Below are 19940 nucleotides of genomic sequence, written 5' to 3'. Positions count from 1 at the left end.
TCTGGAGAGTGATCTATGGGATTATCCTGACGTTTAGTTTGAAGGCTTACCTCTCACTGTAGCTGTTTGAAAATTGTTGACTTTAATCCTCCTCCTTGGAATGCTGCCCCTCTTAGGTTTGGGCTTAAAGTGAAGGTTAAGTTTGGAACTCACAAGGCGGTGGTCTGTTTGATGTTTGGCACTAGGCCTCATTCGGGTATGACAGACGTCGCTGACATTTCTCTGTTGCACTAAGACATGGTCAATGAGGTGTCAGTGCTTGGATTGAGGATGCATTCAGGTTGTCTTCAGGCTGTCGTTCTGCTGAAAGATAATGTTGGTGATGGTGAGCTGCTGTTCTGCACAAAACTCTAGCAGGAGGCGTCCGTTGTCACTGTAACACCATGCTTGGCCAGTACTCCTCTCCAGGCTTCAGAGTTCTTACCTACTCTGGCATTGAAGTCACTGAGGATTATGATCTTATCATCTGCAGAAACCTTTTGGGTGAGGCGACGCAGGTTGGTGTGGAATTTCTTTTTCTGCAGGGTCAGCTTGGAGAGTTGGGGCATATACGCTAAAAAGAACAATATGTTGCTTGTTGTGTAGAGGGAGGTATAAGGACATAATGTGATCGGAGTGACCCGTCGGCAAATTTTCAAGTTTGGAGGCAATGGAGTTTTTAATCATGAAGCCAACTCCTGAAAGGTGTCTTTCAGTTTTGGGTTTGCCTGACCAATAGAGTGTGGCGCTGGCACCATGTTCTTTAAGGCTGCATTCCTCGTGAACCTGAAATTCACTGAAAGCAGCAATGTCGATGTTGAGTTGTTACAGTTCATGGGCAATCAGAGCAGAACAATGCTCAGGACATCCACTATACGCACTATCAAGTGTGGTTCTGATGTCCCAACATTTGAGTGTCCATTTGAACACACCTTTGGAGGCAGGTGTATGCCTTTGTCTCTTTGGCCATGTCAGAAGATGCCGGTTGGCCGCGGTTAGCCAGTGGGTTCGGAGGTGGAGATGAGCTTTGGTTAGGCTTTTCTAGGTCACTCTCCATGTGGAGCAAGCAGTGCTGTCCTTAAAAAAGGCTGCTTGGTCGTTCAGGATGCTGCCTCACGAGGCTGTCATCTCCAGGGTCAGTCTCGAGTGACCAATGTCCTGAACTGCCTGCATGCAGGTTCAGGTTTGCAGCTTCCAGCTGCTTCTTATCACCTGCCATTTCGACCCTCACCTGTCGCTACAGGGCTTTGCAATGTGGGTGAACCCTTCAAGCCTGCGCAGTGGATTTTTTAGGCAAGGCACAGCGTGTGCGGAACTGGCCCCACCCTTTACTCTTAAGATTCATCTGTCATGGCCTAGCAAGCTTGGACGGTGAGAGCGAATACCTCAGGACGTAGGTTTGGTTAGAGTATCCTTCTCTTAGATGGATGGCCTTACAGGGCTATGTGAGCTCTATCTGCCCAGGTTTGGAGTTAGAGTTATCCCTCTTCTAAGATGGTTGCCAGAGGGCTGACAAGCCCATCCTGCCTTTGGACACACTTTGTCTGACCCTTCAGCTGAGACCAGTCTGTCATGGGAGACCTTACCAGAGACACAAACCACTGCCAGCATAGCACACAACCTCACGAGGGCACGCAAGCTTCAACCCTGCAACAAGGGGGTGTCTGCGGAGAAGTAAAATACAATAGTTATTTGGAAAAAGACATGGATTAATCAGTGATTTAAAGAGTGAATTTTTCTGATAGTGTTCCACTGAAAACAGAAGCAGGTAAGATTTTGCATGATGGGAAAAGAGGTTGTACCTTCTTTACCCAGAGCATCTGCTCTACTCACCACCCAAGCACCACGGAGCTGGCATACAGGAGTTCAGTCAAAAGATGCCTTACCTGCAATCTTATTAAATGCCTTATTTGGGGCTACTTTGCATTGGTTACATGGTGCATGGGGGCCTTTTCATATAACATGGTTCTTAAATTCTTTTTCCTTTCATCTCTAGTTGTATATATTGGTCAGGGAGAGAGATTTTCACAGGGATAGAGACCCACAGCTATGACTTCCACACCTCCAAGGAACCAGAACACTTACTTAGATACAGAATTACCTGTTACAGATGACTAGCTTTCAGCAGCTGGAAATCTAAGTTCAGCTTTTGCAGCACCTTTCCATCTCTTGTTTGTGTCACAAACAAGAATGCATTCAAGCCTTAGATGCCTTTTGAGGTACATAGTGTGATCACTTCTGGCTAATCTCCATTCATTTCTGTAGTCATATAGATTATTATGTAAGTCATTAACCCAAGAGATCCCCTGTCTATCAAATAATTTAACAATGTTCTATGTAAGTGCATTCAATTTAGCTGCAGTGAAATGACAGAAAGCAACAGCTTCCTGAGACGGTCACCTTTCATACTGAAAATACAGCATCCAGCCTCTTAATTTAATCCAGGCCAGGCAGAGGAAGTTAATCCTCACAGACCCTAAGGAGATCGGCTGTGCTTTTCTCCTGCAGCCAGATATTTCTTGTACAGACATGGTGCCAGATTATTCTCTGCCCAAGTTGTTTCAAATACAGGCTTGTTGCAAGGGGAAAATAATCAGATGCTCAGAGAGCTTTTCTTCTAAATTTACAGGACTCCCCTGCATTCCTTTCTCACACATATGTGCTTTTCTTACCTTGTCTAGCAGAGTATGTACAGCAACACCGTTTATCCTGACATTTTATGGCTATTTTTTCACCAGTAATAAATAACTGTAGTTACAGTCTATATCTTACTCATTCTAACTAATCTTTTTGCTTTTATTGAAGCTTATTGAGTCATTGTACTGGACTGTGAAGTCGTGCAGTTATTGATTTGGTTTACTAGACTACTAGTTATGCTTTAATTGGTGGAAGCTTCATTGTGCTGAGTTCAGAAGCTTCTTGCTGATGTCTTAGTCTTGTGGAATCTAGAACTGTGTGCTTTTACCAGAAGCACTTAGAATAATAAATACAAAATATCTGAAAATGCTATATCAACTATAAGCAACCTCCTCTTTTTCTCAGAATGTTAAAACAGAGTTGGGTACCTATACAAAAATTGCTATGAAGAGTATTTATGGTAACATTATTGTTTTGAAAAGGTACCTCCTGTTTATTTACCTAAAATAAATCTTTCAGATAAACTAGTAATTTTACAATTCTGCCAGTGTTTTAATATGTGGTTTCCATATGTATCTTAGTAAAAGTACATCACTTTTCCATAGGAAACTCCAGTTCAAGTTGTTCTTCAGCTTTATCTTAATAACTGGTCTGTCAATCATATTTTTTCATGAAATTTCTTTGGAAAAACTTCCCCCTTTCCTCACAAAGGAAGAAGTCTATACCTCCTTTACTTATCTCTACAATCAAATTTCAAACCAGAAATAAGCCGTTTTGAAATAAGCTCTTTCCCATGCTGGGGTGGTTTACAATAAATGATATGTAATTAATTACAACTGTGTTCTGTTATTGTCAATCAAGAGCAGAACATGTCCAGGATTAAGGCAAATTCAGTCTTTTTTTGGCTTTTAATCCCTGCTGCCATAGAAAAAGCATAAAAACACATAATTGTTTTAAAAACTTTGGGTTCGGATTCAGGAAGGATTTGTAGTAGCCATCTCTCTCTTACTTAGGAAACAGGGCATGAAAATAGAAGTAAAAGCCTAAGTCCACCACATTATTTAGTTGTCTCTCTTCCCACCGATTACAGACATTTATAAGAGCTTAAATTCCCAAAACTGAGTTGCAGAATGGAACTGAGACCTAAATCACTTCAACATTCTTGGTAAAGTTACAATAATTACAATAATTCACACTGCGTAATTAGCAGCTTCTGCCAATGGCTTTGTGCTTTGTTTTCCCCAAAGAAACGGGGCTTTTGTGATCTATGTCAGAGTCACCTAAGGGGATGAAGTTGATGGTGGAGCAGAGCAAATGGAAAAGTGATACAAATTTTAGGAAATTACTTGACTTTGGCTGATCAGCTCATTCTGGCACTGAAGAGTCTGGAAAGAGCCTGCATTGTTGAGGTGGGGGTGTGAAGTTCTGGGGGAGCAGGGGACCTAGCAGACTATCTTACTCTTACCTGAGAGTAAGAGTAAGAGACTCTTTTACCTGAGACTTGACCATATTTGAAGTTACAACCTCGACAAACTGAGAAATGAGGAAAGTGTAGAGCAGTACAGTGCTTTCTGAGAGTCTCTAAGGTTGGAGTGCACAACCCAGACTTTGGATGAGAGTGTAACAAAATCAGTGTACGTCACTAGTGCCTTCAGATACTTTACATTGCCTAACTGACAAAATCTTGTTTAGTAATAAGAAAAAGAGGTCTCATAACTACCAAAGACTCCAAAATAATGGCTGCAACAAGACAAGAGGGGTTTATTTGTGCTGTGTCTCATAGTTTGCAGTCACAAGAAGTAGCATTTAAAAGAGTAGTTGCAAATACCCTAATTTTAATCTTTTGCAGATTTCCAGTGGCCTCTAATAAGAAAAAAAAATGAAAACTGAAATTATAGGTGTTTTCCAACCTAAATGATTCTATGATTCTGTATTTATATTGGTGCTACCTGGCTTTATTTGTTTATCAGACTAAGGCATAACTACTTTAAACAAACCATCAGCAAACAAACATTTGACGAAAACTTTTCAAAAGAAGGACAATCCAAAAAGTAGCTCATAATTTCTTTGAATGCCTCTCTTTAGCAGAATTGTCATCATGGTATTTGGACAAAATTTTGCAGATGCCTTATTTTTGTTGTGTATATTAAATTAAGACAAAAACCCCAACAGTTTTAGTGCCTTTAAATTGCAATCCTAAATTTTCTTTATTTAGACAAAAGACTCTGTTCTCTTTTTTGACACTAGAGTATATTCATTTGAGGTTTGTTTTAATGAAACATTTTAACATATAGGTACGCGTTGCTTTTAGACAGAATTACCATTTTTTTAAAGGTAATTGTCACAAATGTAACTTCTTTCTGCAGGATAATGGATCTCCTGAAGAACATGCAATTTATGTTTGGGACCATTTTATTTCCCAGTCAGCTGCACAGAACGTGTTTTTTGTTGCTCACAGTTATGGTGGACTTGCCTTTGTAGAGCTGGTAAGTATGAATTCTCCATTGCCTTCTTTTCTGGAGACTGTCACAGATTTTCTAAATTCTTTGTGGTCACCTCCTTGAAAGCAGCCACATAGGAACAACTGAGCCAGTGGTCATGTGCAGGTCTGTGAGGATTTCTCTGTAACTGGAAGGTCACTGCATGTTTTTGGCTTTCACATAGACAATAAGGTCCCAAGTGTGCATGAACGTGAAAGACTGGGGGGAAATGCATTGCATCCTCCTTGTCCAGATAGTGTACCAAAAGGTTACCAGTTTCTGCTGTGGGACAGGAAGACCAGAGGTATAGACTGATGGCATGTAAGAACAATTTTAAAGCAAAGTTACATTAACAAATGCAACTTTCTCTATATAGATTGAAACTGAACATGAGGGAATGTTTGGGGATTTACTCAGCTTGGCAGTTTTTCCACAGAAGTTTGCAGAAGTTGCGGGGAAGACTTATATGTTGCCATTTATTAGTCTCTGTATAAACCCTTAAGTGATGTAAGGTGGGGTAAACTTTGCTTAGTTTAAAGCTGCTCTGCATCTGGTGCTGGAACTGCTGAACATCCAGTTTGTCAGGCTTTCACCCTTTTCTCTAAAGGCAGATTTGTTGATCCTAGCTGGTATACAAAGTTGCCAGTTGAACTTGTATACCATTCTTTCAGTGTAGCTATAGTCGTCCTTAATTTTGAGATGCTGATGTAATCAGGATGTATTTAAGTGAAGAAAACTAAAAAAGAAAAAAAAGGTCCTGTTTATTGTGTGTAAATTGCAGAACATTACAGTTGATTTTATAGACACAGGAATCAGCAGACACATATTGTAGCAGCGAGGGAGGCAGAAACTCACCAGTCCATGGGAGAAGAGATATACATACTCTTTATTATTCTCATAGCTCAGTCTTCATTCTCATCTTCATTCTTGCAGCTTAGTCTTCTTGCTCCTTTTTTTCTTACAGTCAGTTGAATATGTATTCATATACCCCAGAGAAGGAGTGGAGTGCATAGCACCTCAACCAATACGTGTAATGTTCATCTCTTGAGAAGGTGCAATTAATTATCTTAAAGTTCATCTCCTGGGCAGGTACAACTATCTTTTGATGATAAACCCCTCGGCTACATATGTCCATTTTTTGCCTACAACACATTAGTTCAATCTAACTGAAAATTGATTAAAGTGGTTCCTGCTTGAACGTAAGACAAATGCATGAGTGTTTTGGTTTTAATCTTGGCTGTTCTGAGAAGCAAGAACAATCCAAAGCATGATCACTTTTATTATTTCAAGAACTTAATATTTTTCTCAACCTTTTTTGTTTAAGGAATTACTGCAATTTTCATTTTCTGTATGCTTCTGGAAGAGTATTTGTAAGACATGTATAACATGTAGAGATTTGAGACTTGAGAACTGTTCATTTTCCTGATCTATAAAGATAATTTCAGAATTGATCATCTTCCACTAAATAGTCTCAAAGCTAATTTTTAAGAGGCCTTGAAGGTGAATAATTCCTCCTGTAAGCACACCGTTGGGAAAAAAATGAGTTGTGTTGCATGTGCCTGTTCCTTCTCAGATGCAATGAAGCTTATGGAGCAAATCTTCTGTCTTGGCTTTCTTGAGTTGATATATTCATCTGTCCTGATTTTCAGCCCAGGTTGTTCTCCTGTAACTTTGGATCCAAAGTGAAGTGTTGGCAGAATTTCTGTAGGTTTTGTAAAGGCACATTGTTTGGGTCACTAGATGCCCAGAGATACATACACTTAGCAGAGGACAGGAATCAAAATCAACTGGAGACCTTTCTCACTGTTTCCTAAACAGAGTGCTGACTTGAAGGAGTCTTGGAGAGTTTTTCCATCATGTTTCAGTCAGTGGGTTGAGGTGGCATGAGTAACAGATGTCCAAGGTGTTGTTTCCATTTTCCCTGTTTCTCTGGTCACACTGGTGGATATTTCTTCACTTTTGTTCTACTTTAACATGAAGCACATCAATGTTTCAGAACAAGACTCGACTTCTGACCTTGGGGCTTCCAGGGTCAGGGTGCTCAGGGCCTGTGAAATTATCACAAGCTGAGCTAAAGTTTTCATCCATCGCGGGAAGCAACCAGTGAGTAAGAAGTTTAAAAGTACCTTTGTCTGAAAGACAAGATGGTCTCAGTAAGGGTCAGCTTCAATAGTCTGCTGTCTCTGCAGGAGATGCATGCCTGAAAGGAATAATAATGTATAACCATTGACACATCACATATCTGTCATGCAAAACTAGACCTGAAATGTATCTTTAATGTAGCCCAATGTTTTCTGAAAAATCAAAGGGTATTAACACCTGGTTTTGGTAGAAGTGTTTGATTTCTGAGTTCCACTGAAAGCAGTTTAATTAAATAATTCATACGCTGAATGAGATATCATTGAAATAAACCCTGAACTATTTCATCACAATTTTTTTAAAGATTTTATTTTGTTATCATCTCCTTTCTCTTAAACTTTGTATCCATATGGCACTTAGTAATTGCAAGGAACTCGAAAAAAGAAATGGAGCAGCTGATGGACAATTACTGTCTTATGACAAGTTTCGATCACTTCACTTTTTTCCTTGCCTTGTGTGGGAGTGATGATGAGGTGGATAGAGCAGCTACACTACATAGCAACAGTATGACTTCTACACTTCCTTTGCTAGCATTTTGGGTCAACTGATTCATGAAATTGTAGGTTACGGTTGTTATGGAGACCTGTTGTGCAGCTGCTCCTTCTGCATCCGTGCCTCTTACAGGAGATCAGTGTGAAGCATATGGCTTTAATTTTGAGTGAAGGTTTCTGCCTGAGCCCTCTGCATTTTATTTGGCCTGCAGGGAAAAAGAAAACCAGTAAAAAAAGTCCAGAAACATTTGCGTTTTCAATTAATATATTTTTAATTCACTTTGCATGTTCAGTGCTGTGATGTCTGTCCTAATGACTTTGCAGTCATCTCAGCTACAGACATCCCCAGCTTGTCACTTCAAGGTGCAAGGAGATGTTCTTGCATTAAGCAGAGAAACCCAATGAAACTTGATTTTAAGCAAAGACTTGTTCACGGGCCTTTATACCATCATGGGGGAGGAGCTGTTGCTCTATGAAAACAATGCAGAGAAGTGTTCAGCCTTGCAGGTGCAGTACCTATCTAGGTAGTTGTTGGCAGCTCCTAAAGGAGATACCACAGAAAAAGCAGCTCTGCTCTACCTTGTCCCTTGACTGCAGTGTGGGCATGCACTTTATTGAGAAACTCTAAATGGAAAGAGACCAAATAGGACCATCACATGGGAAACTGGTGAAAAAAGAGGACCATTTTTATTTGGAAAACTTCGGTGGTCAAACCTGGTCTTCACTGTAAATTTCATCTCACCATAACAATCAGGCTATGATTTGGAAGTCCTTCATTAAACAAACCAGTAAAACTTGGCTGCAGTTTTCAAATTCATGCCACAGCATCTAAAAATTTTATTGGTCTTTGCAGCTTTTTGATCTACATTTTCTCATGTCTTTGATTGCAAGCTGTTAAGAAAAACAGGGTGAGTCTGTAATATGCTTGAATGCACAGAAACCATTATCCAGTTACTGGAACTGAGGCACACATTTTCTCACAGAAATATTCACAGAATATGCTGAATTGGAAGGGACCACCAGGATCATCGAGTCCAACCCTTAGCCCTGCCCAGGACCATCCCCAAAGTCACACCATGTGCCTGAGAGCATCATCCAAATGCTTCTTGAACTCAGACAGACTTGGTGCTGTGACCACTTCCCTGGGGAGCCCACACCAGTGCCCAACCACCTTCTGGGGGACAAACCTTTTTCTAATATCCAACCTAAACCTCCCCTGACACAATTTGAGGCCATTCCCTCAGGTTCTGTCAATGGTGACCACAGGGAAGAGGTCAGTGCTTACCTCTCTTCTTCCCCTCATGAGGAAGTTGTAACTGCAATGAAGTGTCCCCTCAGTCTCCTCTTCTGTACCTTGCTGTGTCATAGATTACTAGGGGAATAATTGAAAGTGATTACCATGTGTAGGAATTAAAGTTCCACCAAGAAATGTAGTTAGTTGTATTGTTGATAGCTTGAATTACAAGTGCTAAATCATAAACTGCATGTTAAAATGTGTCTTAATATTTAGTAATTAAAACTTTGTGTAATTGTGGAATGAAATTAAAAGTGCATCCAATAATATCTATACATAAATTGCTTTTTGAATAGACAGCACTAAAAATAATTGTTGAGTCATTGTTTTTTGCTCATTACTGATTTTGAAACTCTAGCCATGATTCATGAACATGTCTTCTTTCGTCTGTTATCCCTTGCACAATGTAGTTATGGATTAATTTTCAGAAACAGTTTGCTTTAGTTGAGGGTAAATTGTGAAACTTTCCCAACTCCAAGCTTATAATAATTTTATGAAATTTAACAGGAAGTGAGAATTTCAAGTTGATAGAGTCAATTTTATATTTAGTTTATAGAAAATAAGAAGTTTCTGGTACAACGCCTCCCTTGGTTTTTTCTGCCAAATTTTGTGGATTTACAATTATTTTGCTTTAAAAAGAATGTTTTTCCCTGATGTTGCCTGCATGAAAGACCCACACAGGAGAAAAGATATATTGTGCCGCTGTGCCTACCTTAGTGCTGTGGCCGCCCTCTGCAGACCTGATTACAGCATCAGCCTGTCTGCATATAGAGGAATAAAAAAGGTGGCCATCGGATGTGGGGTGACATGTTAAACTAGCCTTGTCCATCATTGTAAGAAACGCATGACAACTGCTCATTTCGGAATCATGAGAAGAATTGTTAAACCTAAGCTTTCAAAATTGTCAATTAGGCATTCAGTATCATGAGATTTTTTTAAAAAAATGTGATTTTGTGGAAGATTTTTCATGTTTGCTTTCTATATTCTTGGGACTCTAGGCTTTGCATTTTCAGTTGTTTCATGGAATTTTATAACTAGATGTGTAGCTTTTTTGTTTTAATTTTAGTTAAATATTTTCAAGGAAAAAAACCCAAATAACCTGGGAATCATGACAAAATTGTGAGAAGCAGTAGTGGTATCTTCAGCTTACAGCACTCATACTGCTATAAAAATACAAAGTACACAAGAGATTGTAATAATTAGAAGAAAGATGGTAGGTTTCTTGTCTTTAGCCGATGAAAAGCTATTCATTATGGTCTTTGTTGGCTAAAATATTGACTGTTGATATTGAATATTGATAATTTGCACAAATGTGTAGATAAAAGTGTGTGTGTGTGTGTGTGTGTGTGTGTGTGTGTGTGTGTGTGTGTGTGTGTGTGTGTTTAGGAAGCTTTGTTAAAATGAGAGCCCTTAAAATATGTTGTTCAAATTACTTTATCCACCGTAGAGTCCTAATTCCATCAAAATCTGCCATTTTTGTCCATTTGAAATAATTTTAGTTCCATTATTTTGAGATACTCTCAGCAATATGCTGCCACTTCATTCTGCTGTATTGTGCTGAGTACAGTGAGGACCTGACCCTGGCTGGAGCTGATAGGTGCCATAATAATGATGATAGACAAGTACCTACTGAGCTACCTGTGAATCTCTGAGGCTGCGTCAGTATTCTGGTGCAGACAAAATGCAATTTAAGAACCTTAATGACTGAACTGTGCACCTCTCATTAGTTTTTCATTAATAATTTCCTGAAGTCCCAGGTTGAATCGTTTGTTATAGTTAGCTTTTTATATATACTTATATAAATGTATCTACTTATTTTTTAAATGTAGTTTGCTTTGAGAATTGATGGCTTCATGCTGTGGATATGCACCTCTTTTAATTCCCCTGGCTGTGTATTAAATTGAAATATATCTGCTGATGTGTGGTAGAGATAATGCAAAATATATGGTGGCTGTAGGATGCACAGAAGAGAGCTGGAGGTAGAGAGCTGAGAAGCAAAACACCTCATTGTCCAAGGCTTTGTGAACACTTAATAAAAAAAAAAAAGTAGTCTTTAAATGTTGAATTTCAATAAAGAGAGCAGTATGGGATGCTTCTTGCTGGTTTATGGAGATTTGGCTTATATGTCCAGCCTTTGGACAAGTCATCTCATCCAACTCTACCTGCCTAATCTTTTTCTGTGTTCTACATTTACATCTCTTGTACATTAGCATCTCTCAGTCAGGTCTGACTCAGATGCTCACACTCAGAAAAACAAGGTTGAAAGTAAAAAATGAAATCTTAATTCCCTTTGGTTATTTATTTTCACCATTCTTTGTTGTGTTTCCTTGTGCTCATTGACCTGAAAAAGATCAAATAAGAATGAGGGTGGACAAGAGAAGCTAATGGAGACCCAGCAGTGGGTTGTATAAAAAGAGCTGGACAGGACTAGAGTCTCTAGCCTTAATGCAGATTTCTTTTCATATTCCTGTTACTCACATAGGCAACACAAAGTAAGTATGTGCTCATGAAATTGGCTCCTGGCATGAAGCAGTGAAGTTGTCACTAGTATTCAGAAGTAGAATTTCTACACTAAAAGAAATTAAAGGAAATAATACAAACTGCAGGACATTAAAGCATTGACTGGCTAGTTGTCTGTATTTGTGCATGAGGAGTGATCTCATTAACAGGAAACAGCAGGGATGGAGGATCCCTTGGACAAGTGGCTTTATCACCAGTGTCTCTAAGTAAATAATAAAACTAACATGTAACTCAAGAGGAGTCAAATCTGATACTGTGATTTTTTCACATTTTCTGTCCCAGGAAGGGAAATATTAATGCAGGCCAGCACACTGGTATAATTAATCTGAGGTAAGTTGAGACATTTTTAGACATCAACTTAGTCTGGGAGAGATATGCAGAAGAGGTGTTGGCATGCTCAGAGCAATGGAAAGTATATTTTACTAGAAACAATGAAGAAACCACAGACATGATGCCACATGGAGATGTCCTACCTATCATAAGCACCAGAATCAATATAGCGATAGAGATAGCACACACACCCTTTAGGCTTATCAGTCTCAATAAAAGCTGTGTAATCTGCTAATGCTTATACATTAACTTTGGTAGGTATAGCTAGAAAGAGAAGGTTCAGCATCTATTCTGTATTTGCTGCAGAAACAGTTCTAAAAGCATGGCTTGTTCAGCCTGGTAAAGGAAAGCTTAGAGGGATTGGTAGCACTCAGCAAATACATCAGTAGAATAAACAGCAGGAGAGCCAAATAAGCCAAAGAACAATGTTGACTTGGGAACAAATGGATTAAAACCGGTCATGAATAAATTTAGAGTGGAATTAGGTTTCTCACTATTGGATTAGGAAGTCCTGTTTGGGAACAGGATTGGGGCAAAGCTGCTACCCAGTGTGATCCACACATGGCAACAGCTATGTGAATGATTGGCTGAGAGTGTCAGTCCTTGGTGTGACCTAGGAGTCCATGTTCCTGTAAAAGCCAGCATGTGCAAATGCATGTTTTCAGCAACAAATGTACCCATTTTGGATTAATTTTTCTGGAGATGGTGCTTTTGAATCAAAACTAGATCAAATCTCTATAAACATTGGTGTTTGCAAACAATTTTTCCCTTCTCCTTACTTGTTTCTGGAAACAGTGGACTCATTTTTGCTAATGATTTTTGAAATGCACAAGTTTCAGTTTGAGGTAGAAAGCAACAGGTATGACAGATCCTGTGGTAAAGGCTTGCAGCAGTAAGGAAATTAAATGATGGATTGAGAAAAACGTATTGAATTATCTTGAAACATGTCACTGCTTGCTGTACTGGCAACAGGTTCTTGATCACATTTGGCTTGTATGTATGTATGGCCAGGCTTCATGAATGAAGATTTGGGAAGGACTCTCCCCACGTGGGTGTCTCCTTCAAGCCAGAGCAGTGGATTTTTTAGGTGAGGCACAGCGTGAGCAGAACTGGTCCCAGCCTTTAACTCCTAAGGTTCTGATATGTAAAAAAGTGTTTGTGTATACACACATATATATTTTTTATGCATATATTGTCCATTCTAGCACAGAGCAGATAAACATTTTAGGCCTTTCTCAGCCTAAATAAATAAGATGACAAGCGTACACTGACATCATTATTTCACTTGCTAACATTTATTGTTATTATCCATTTGCATTGCAGTAGCAATGACAAAATAGTGCCCTTTCCTAAAGAGCTTGCAGTCTGGAAGGAAGCTCTAACAGTTAGAGACAGAGGAATACTGAATGGTTACTACACAGTTCATTGCATCATAACTGCGTGTCCTTTTTAATTTTTTGGTGGTTTAGTTGAAATTCCATTTAGGCATTCCCTTGCTCAGTTCATCCACAGCCCTCTTAGCCTTGCTGCTAGATGAGAGGAGAGGATGGCAACAGTGAAGGCCTGAGTGTTTGCCATTTCCAGAAGAGCCTCATGCTTTGAATATTCATCCCTCCTTGTTACCTTGATCTAAATAACATGCTCAGCCTCATTACATTTTGCTTCCTCTTAATCATTTGCTAATATAATATAATATAATGTAATATATTTGTTATATAATATCATTTGCTAGCTATATATATGTCCCTTCCCCACTTCTTTCCAAAAGGAGAAGGGCAATGCTTCATGACCTGGAATGTTATACTAAGTAGTAATTGCTCTTACCACCCATCATTACTTTTCATCTCATTGTACCATTCATATTAATTTTCTAGCTTGACACCAAATTTGAAATGTTAATTATAAAATAAACAAATAACTGGAGATGGATAAAAGTTAGGGCTTCTTGGAAACGTGTGTTTGTATCTTATGGGTATTTGGAGGTTGAAGGCACAGCACTTTCTGTATTGCTTTACAGAGACATTTCTAGGGTTGTATAATTTCACTGGTTTTGTATTTTTATAATTTCTTTTCATTGCTTTAAAATCAATACACTACACAGTGAACATGTAGATTTCTGCGTGAATAGATTTCTGATCTTTAGCAATTGTTCTTGTACTTCCATGCACTTGTTCTCTTACCGCTCAACTTATATAACTGTCTTCTATTATTTTTTTTCTTTCTATTTTGTATGTCTGTCTGAATTCAGCTCTATTTGTCAATATTTCTTTGGTATTATGCTGAGAATTGAACTTGGTTAAGTGCAGTTAACATAATTTACCCAAGGGGAACTTCAGTGTCTTTGTTCTGCTCTGCAGGATTTTGGTCAACATAACCAAAATGGTATGAAATTTTTATTTCCAAAAGTTTCTTTGAATTTGGCACCTGCTAAAGTTCATGTGTCCTCAAAGTATTTTAGTGGTCTCAATTTTCCTTCCCCCTTTTGAATGTAGTAGCTGTGAAAATAGTAGATTATTTCCTCCCAACACCCCCCCAAACAACGTTATCTCACAGTCTTCCAAATTAAATCTATCTGTTATGGGCCTTGTTGCTCAGGATGACAAATGGAATTGTCATAATTATTCCTTTTGTGCTATAGGTCTGTGAATTTTGGAAGCTTATTTTATATTTCTTTCATGCCTTACTTCTCTTCGTAGTTTCTCCCACTTTAACGTTACCTGCAAATTTAATTAATTCCAGGTCATTAATGAAGATATTGAATAAAACCATATTTGGCATCTATCCCTGTGTCTGACAAGAAATTCCATCTGACTTAATAAATTTCTTTGTATTATTATCCTTTTCTACATGGTTTCAACTGTTTTAAATTTTGCTAGACAGTATAACTTATCAGTAAGTTTATTTTTCATTTCAAATTCTGGGTTTAAAAGGAATAAAAAAAGCAAAAGCACAGAACTGTATTCAAAGTACACCTCATTCATCCTTTCAGCTGTTTGCAGATAAAATTCAGTCAACCCTTTGAGTCTCTCAAAGCTGAATGGGCAACGTTTATGTGCAACCACCTCCTTAAAATGAGTAGAGCACATTGTTGATCCTGACAATTAATTTCAGGTTTTACTGAGTTTCTGGCCTAGCTGTTATTCCCTCACTAGTTGCAGAAACTTCCCAGAAGTTACAATTTCCATAGAGATGTTTGCTGTCTGAGCCATCTCATATTCATCAGAGCTTTTCCAGACACTGGGGAAATTCGTAGCAGTAGCAGGAATCGTATCTTCTATCCTAGCTCTCTTAAGTACCAAAAATGCACATTTGCCTTACCACAATTTCTCTGATGTAAACTATTTCAGTCCATCTCTTTTTTGGCCCTCTGAACTGAATTCCTGAGATACTGGTACATGTGCTGTCCTGCTGCATCAATAAAAAGTCACGTCTCCTCTTTACCTGAACAAACTTGCTAGCTTTTCATCCCATCCAGGTTGATGATCTTCAGACTTTGCCTTCTTAATCTTATTGAATTGTCTGTGAATCCACACTTGCTTTTTATTTTATTTAATCCACCTGTTTCTGGTTCTTACCAGCAGGTTCCTCTTTTTGCTGTGTTGTATCAGGACAGAAAAATAAAATTTCTAGAACACCATTTTATGTGGATGTGATCACTGCACCTGGCTATGCATTGAGCTGGCTGGAGAGTCAAACAATTAAGTACTTTGGTTATGTTTTGGATTTTTTTACAACATATGACATCATCACAGTCTAAATGTTTGCAGTTCTTTTCAAATGTATGTAGGAACACTAATAAAGAAGAACAACAGAAGTTTCATATTTGTTACACAATGAAAGATGTGGAAATATAACATATATTATACAATAACAAGTTTTCTGGTGAATTTAGATTATTTCCTCTGAAATATTATGCTATTTTATATTCTGACATTTGTTTTGTTTTAATGGGAAAAACCTCATTTAAAAAAGGAAGTTGTCTTACTGTTATATCATTGTTTTTCCTATTTCTGTGACATAATGTTATGCTGGTAAGACTACACAAGTGTATTGTGTTACTGTTAATTTAAATGTTAATTGTGGTGAGAAGTATATGTATGGCTTTTGTGTGGAACAGTAGAGATCTTGTAAGACTTTAAAATGCATTTTAGTGGATCAATCAGAGGAATGCAAGTTAATAATATTTTAAGTATTGCAAATCCAGGTGGAGTAAAACGATTCCAAGTATACTGTGGTACTCTAAGAAGCAGCTGGAATTTGCATTTTACCCTAGAACTTTTTTTAATCTAGTGAAGATGTGTTACATAGCTCTTTCAGTATATTAGTATTTTAATATTAATAATAGCATGAATACCAATGTTTAAATGTTAAAATACTCCTATTTAAGGGCTTTGATTGAATGTGATAAGAAATAAAAATACATAAGTAGATTTTGCACATATATTAATTGAAAAAAGCTGTGCTTTTAACACTGCAGAACTCAACTGAGATTTTAATGCAATGTGTCAAAGCACAAGGGTAAATTTCCTCATAAACACTTGAAAAATAGTTTCATCAGTTATTCTTTTCTTTTCCATTTTCCAAGGCAAATTAATTGTAATGGTGAATCTCAGTGTCCTGTGGTATCAGGATAGAAAGGGAATAAGGTTTTTCCTTTGATTAAGACCATGCCATTTTATTTGCTTGTTAGTATATGGATTCTATTTTGTTCTAGAGTAGCTCTAGACATCTGACAAGAATATTATATCTTCAAAAAATTCAAAATAAAATGACAAAAAAACCCCAGCCATCCCTCTTTCAGTCCCTACTCTGTTGGGCACATAACAGCCAGCCTTTTACAAGGTGTTAAAGTACAGGGATTATATTATCTGAGTCTTTAAAAAAAAAAGGCATTGTTAATTTAACCCTCAGTAATCTTATTTCACTTTGTCACCATTGCAGTCTACAGCCCTGGCAGAATTTTTTTTCTTAAACTAGCTGTTGAAAATAATCTAATTTAAAGAGTTCAAGGCTGACCGTGAGGGATTCATCATTATATATTTACTGTCTGAGACTGATATAGCTGTAAGGTTTTACAGATGCCATTGATCTATTGCGCATGTTCCCTCCCTGGGTTGCAGGACGTGCTTCTATTTGCATAAGGCCCTGGGCAAGGTTCTTTCTTGCATTGATTGGCCTGTCCAAGGGAGCCTGATATGCTCCTGCATTGATCACCCTGTCTTTTCTTGGAAGACAGTGTTATATTGAGTTCATCTCAGACATTCTAGGGAGAAGGGAAAACTCTACTGCAGATGTCCCAATTTTATTCAGATGTTCCTTTGAGTATAAACCTTTCCATTTTTTTTTTTCTGTTCTAAGATAACTTGCTTTTATTTTGTTTTGTTTTTTACTTAATTTGAATGTGTTTCTGCAGTTATAGGGCAGCATAGACCAAAAATTATTGAAAAACTACATTAAATAAAATGGCTATTATTTACACTAATTATTCCATGCTATGTTTTTGTTTCTTTAAAATAATGCTTATAGCTTCCAGCAAAAATCAACACCACTCTGTCTTCAAAGAATTCACAGTTAAACTGGTGAACTAATCTAAGACTGTGTGTGCTACTGTCTTTGCTTAAATTAATATTGTCAGTTTGATTCATGCTACATTTTCTTCAGTGTTAGAAAAATATTCCACAAAGGCACTTTCAGCATAAACTGGTTGGATTTTGGTTTTCTAGAGGCATACTCCAAAATGGATCATGGAGGTAAATTGTTTAGCAGACCAATGTCTGATCAGCTTGGTGTTGATCAGAGAAGACAAATAAAAAATGTCCTTGGTGTTGCTATGGTGTATTGGGTGTTGTCTTTCCAAACCCAAGTTTAGCAGCTGGGTTATTGACTCACTCTGATAGGGGATGGAGCTTTTTGATGTCAGCTGTAATAACAACCCATAATCAGGAGCTCTGGAATCCACCACTGCAATTTCTGAGAGCCACATATTTGTCTACATGCCTAATCATAGGCAAGGTGCCTGTTATTACTGTCTACCAAACTTATTTCTGTGGTTAGAAAATTATTTTACACATATACATTGCTCTAGGTAGAGATGAAATGTGGTGTTATACCCAAATAGTGGCTCATACATAGTGAATAAACTGACATGTGAACTTTACCAAGTGCATGATAGTAGTGCATGTCAGTGAAAAATAAAATGTTAAGACAGAGTTCCTCTCCTACAGAGCAGTGAGCATCACAGAGGTGTTCCTTCATTACTTTTAGAAAATGTCCTATGGATATTTTTTGATTGCTGTAGAATTTTCTTTGAAGGAAATAAGTATTCATAGATACACAGCTGAGATCAGGTTAATACAATAGCACAAATTGTGCAGGCTGGATTTTTTATCACTTGGATTATAGTTTCATGTCTTTCACAGAACCAATACTGTTTTGCATTGTATTGCAATATTCTGGCTTATGGAACATATTCCTTTGGTCATTTGGTAAAACAAAACTTAGATAAGTATGATTTGGGTAGCATATATGAAATTTGATCTTCATTATCATGCAAATGTGGTGAGAATGTAACATTTCCCAAGATGTCATTTGACTATCAGGATCTTTAGAAAATGGCCTCTCAAAGCCACAAAGCTAATACTGTGGAAGAAAGCTATATATTGCCTAAAAATTGTCTATCCTTATTCTATTCTATATTAATAACAAATGTAAGAGTACAGAGCATTATTAAAACCACAGAAGAATGTGTTGACCTCTTGTTAGAGGGGACTTTTTTTGGTTTGTGCATTGAAGATGAATTCTGAGCTTTTCATAGCATAGAGGATGAACATGCAAATACACATTTCAAAAATCTGCAGGGGAAAAAAAAGAAGGATAATAACTGGAAATCTGTTCTATTTTGTTTCAGTATGTAAATGAAATCGGAGGATATTTATACCGATAACTACTGTGTTATACGTAGCAATATACTGTGCAAGTGTTACATAATTTGTGTGTCTGCCTTGTGCACGATTGTGCATCTGTAACACTTTTCATTTATTTTAAGCTATCTTTTGCTGGTATTTGAGTCAATGAATGTAAAAGATGGGCCTGAGCTAAATATGGGCTAATCTCTTATGTGGGGACGGGAACCTGGGTTTAATTCCGAAATAAAAGAATAGCCTGAGTATCTCATAGAAGCCCATCATCTGTGTTATTCAGTTGAAGAAAAACGTTGGTTTTTTTTATATGCATGAGCTATGCAGGACAAGACGACCCAAAATTTTCTAGTAGAAAAAGAGGTCTTTTGCAAATGGCTTCATTTTGGGAAAAAAAAAAAAGGTCGAGACCCAATTGTTTATAAGCAATTAAAATAAAGAAAAGAAGTTTAATCTCTTACTTCAAGTAGAAATAGTCTTTGGGAAAAAATGTTTTAGTGGCATGCATAACATTGCACTGTTAAACAAAGTGAACACCTTAGAAAAATATGATGAAATGTGCATGGAACTTCCAGAGTTTCAGATACTCTCTATGGATGTTGTGTAGTGAGATTTTTCTCAGCAGATATTTGCAGCCCCAAGTGATGACCTGAATGTGTTAAAATAAGTGTTTTGAATGGGTTTTAATAATTGCTTGATTGCTCGGCTTCAGGAATACAAGCAAACCCTCTTCCTGATAGGTCTGAGTAAAATAAAACAGCATAATGTAAAAATTGGTATTTTAAGTTTTCCTGTGAAAAGTTTAACTTCCATGGCAAAAAGCAACATTTTTCTAATGCAGGGCTGACATTCCCTAGTATATAAAGAATGAAATTTCAGATTCTGTGGTAATTTCAAAGTCTGTGGGTCTGTTTTGGTTTTGGTTTCTTTTTTTTAGTTTGTAAAACTGTAGTATTTAGGGACTGGAAAAATTACAGAGGATGTCTGAAGTGTCATTTCTCTCCCATGTCACTGAGACATTTTTAATTTACAAGCACAGTTAAGAGGTGGTTCTGTGCTCTTTTACTTGGGAGATATTTTCAAAGTCCAGGTAGTGCTAATGTGACAGATACCATGGAGCAATTAAGATTGTTTTTTTCTACTTCATTCCTCC

General features: G+C 37.6%; 1 protein-coding gene across 7 annotated transcripts in view; it reads left to right on the top strand.

Annotated features, from left to right (window-relative positions):
- The window catches only part of ARB2A (ARB2 cotranscriptional regulator A), a 304397-nt gene that overhangs the window by 183760 nt on the left and 100697 nt on the right, over nucleotides 1–19940 (top strand). For all 7 annotated transcript variants that reach the window (XM_071580198.1, XM_071580200.1, XM_071580196.1 and 4 more), the window contains one exon: nucleotides 4983–5102. In XM_071580198.1, the coding sequence (XP_071436299.1) occupies nucleotides 4983–5102 (120 nt within the window). The remainder of the gene's footprint in view (nucleotides 1–4982; nucleotides 5103–19940) is intronic.

Source organism: Pithys albifrons, chromosome Z, assembly GCF_047495875.1.
Source record: "Pithys albifrons albifrons isolate INPA30051 chromosome Z, PitAlb_v1, whole genome shotgun sequence".
NCBI classification, from domain to species: Eukaryota; Metazoa; Chordata; class Aves; order Passeriformes; family Thamnophilidae; genus Pithys; species Pithys albifrons.
The sequence above is the reverse complement of the archived record's forward strand: the minus strand, read 5'-3'. Positions and strand labels throughout refer to the sequence as shown.